Source organism: Austrofundulus limnaeus, unplaced genomic scaffold (genome assembly GCF_001266775.1).
Source record: "Austrofundulus limnaeus strain Quisiro unplaced genomic scaffold, Austrofundulus_limnaeus-1.0 Scaffold125, whole genome shotgun sequence".
Taxonomy (NCBI): domain Eukaryota; kingdom Metazoa; phylum Chordata; class Actinopteri; order Cyprinodontiformes; family Rivulidae; genus Austrofundulus; species Austrofundulus limnaeus.
Window position 1 is genome coordinate 655172 of NW_013952527.1, and position 2643 is coordinate 657814.

The 2643-nt window shown below is 33.4% G+C and overlaps 1 protein-coding gene across 1 annotated transcript in view; it reads right to left on the reverse strand.

Annotated features, from left to right (window-relative positions):
- Window positions 1-2643, reverse strand: part of LOC106522276 (poly(rC)-binding protein 3) — a 33044-nt gene that overhangs the window by 8526 nt on the left and 21875 nt on the right. Inside the window, exon 12 of the mRNA XM_014015226.1 lies at window positions 685-737. Coding sequence (XP_013870680.1) covers window positions 685-737 — 53 coding nt within the window. The remainder of the gene's footprint in view (window positions 1-684; window positions 738-2643) is intronic.

A 2643-nucleotide genomic window follows, 5' to 3' on the forward strand; every position in this document is an offset into this window, starting at 1 on the left:
GTATTATTTACAAAGTCAATTTCCCATTAAAACCCTACAGTTTGGTTTATTAATGCAAATAATTTGCTTGTGAAGAAAAAAGTATTTTTTGCAAAGCATTTTTCTCCTTATAAACTCCATATGTAACACGATTTAGAGCAAACTACACTGATATAAAGAACTTGTAAGATTTACTTGAAAAAATCCTTGTAACAATTTCCACTGACGTTAATTAAGTAAATTTAAATGCTACATATACTTACTCATCATTTAGTAAAAGTTACTAAGAATATAGTTAAAGATTTGTAAATAAATCAAGTAAATTTTACTTAATTTGATCAAGTATATGTAACAAGATTTAAAAGAGCAAATTAAGTAAAATTTACCTGATTTATTCAAATTATTTAACTATATTCTTAGTAACTTTTACAGATAATTATGAGTAAATATTACTTGAATTTGTAGCATTTAAATTTACTTAAACTTTAGTGCAAATTGTTTTGAGGATTTTTTAAGTAAATCTTACAAGTTCTATATATCAGTGTACTTACATCTTTCTATCTGAAAAAAACAGCTAAGACTCAATCACTACTGATACTGAACAACACTAAGTGTCACCTTTAACATGATTTGTACACAAATTAAATCTATGAAAATAATCTTTGGCACTAATCTAAGTCTCTGGATACCTCTAGCCACACTCACATCGTTAGGAATGGTGAGTTCATGGGTGCTGGCTGGTGAGCTGGTGTCCAAACCTGGAAACAGTAAAACAACAAAAAATAAACAAATAAAATATACACATTTCATTAATAAGCAAAAAAGTCAATTTAAACATTCTTAAAACCAATTTAAGGAAATTGTTTATTGGTTTTCTTTGTCGTTTGTGTGGTTTTTTCCACTCACAATAAATAAATGAAGCCAGAATGGTTAGCTCAACAGAAAATCAAGAAATGGAGGAAGCAACAGTCCTGACTTTACCTAAAACACAAATCAACCATAATAAAACATCAGAACTGAGCTGAAGGTAGGATCTCACTGGGTTGTGATTGTTGGAGACAAGCTGGCGACTCGAGCTTGACTCAGTGTTGAGAGAAAAATGCAACTTTTCTGTTCAGGAAATTCTGCRTACCAGGGGTGCCCAAACATTTTCCCTGAGAGGCCCAAAATAAAATAACAACTTGAGGACCGCGGGCCAAATGCAATAATATAAGAAATGCAAATACATCTTGAGTAAAGTTGTTTATTTTTCATGATTAAGCTAGAAGCCAGTGTGGTCGCCCACATTCTTTTGTTTGTTTGTTTGCTTTTTTTAGCCTATGGACATGAAGAAAATTCAACGTATGCTCGGGCAGCAAAGGCTCATGGGACTTTTCATAATTAAAAAAAATTGAGTATATGGGGTCTTATACGGTGTGCAAATCTAGATATGGGTTTACATCAAATCTAAATGTCTCTTGTAGTTAATTGTATTTTATATTTAATCTTAACATAATTCAAAGATAAAGTGAGTGGCATGGGTTAAGACTATCTGACTACAGGTGCTTGTATGTATAGTTGGACCAATGATCGAATAGTCAAAGTGGAAATGTAGTGTTTCTACATAAGACAAAAGATTATAATCCAATAACCAGGACAACTGCTGGTGGGCCAAATCAAATGGCTTGGCGGGCCATTTTTGGCCTGCGGGCCCCACTTTGGGCCCCACTGGTATATACAATCAAGCAGCCAGTTGACCATGCATTTGGACCAGTTTTTTCCCATTTTTTAATTTTTTTTATTTTAGAAGTTGTTTATTGCTAATTTTAAAGCCGGACATGTTTACTGTCAGAGAGGAGCTCTTCTGCAGGAGTAAAAAAAAAAAGAGAGGAGAAAAGAGACATAGTGAGAATGCTTTCAGACGTGTTGGATAWAACTGCAACAATCGAGTGTTTTGAGAAGAAATTTCTAGCACAGACTCCTTTTGGAATGATGTTCACCAGCTAGTCACCAGCAGTGAGATCCCACTGAAAGTTTGCCATGTGCGTTTGATTTACAAGTAAATGTTAGGAATACGGTTATAATAGTGATAAAATGTGCAGCTCCAGGTGTTGCTCAGCTGTTTTTAAACTTTCTGCTACATTAAGATCTGTTTAGGAATTTATACACTTAATTATCAGACCCTTTCTTTTTTATTCTTCTTATTCTAATCAGGGATGTTGAAATGTTGCTTTGGTTGGAGAGTCCCACCTTTTCTCTACTGCATAAGGAACAACGCAGCATCAGTCTCCATCAGATATGCAGACAGAAGCACAGACTATAACCTCAGAGTCTCTGTGCAAAAATTGCAAGTCAGCTCATATAAATTCTTGGACTGTGAGCAGCAGAAACTTCTGATGGTCACATATGTAAATTTTTATTTGTCCACTTTATGTAAAGTAGCAGATATGTCACATTAAAGAGAGCCTTCACTTCTAAATCAGCAAGCTAAATATTTAGATTAAATATTTAGGTAGCTAGCTAAATATTTAACTTTCCAGCTAAATATTTAAGTTGCAACCTAAATATTTAGGTAGCTAGCTAAGTATTTAACTTTCCAGCTAAATATTTAAGTTGCAACCTAAATATTTAGGTAGCTAGCTAAGTATTTAACTTTCCAGCTAAATATTTAAGTTGCAACCTCAA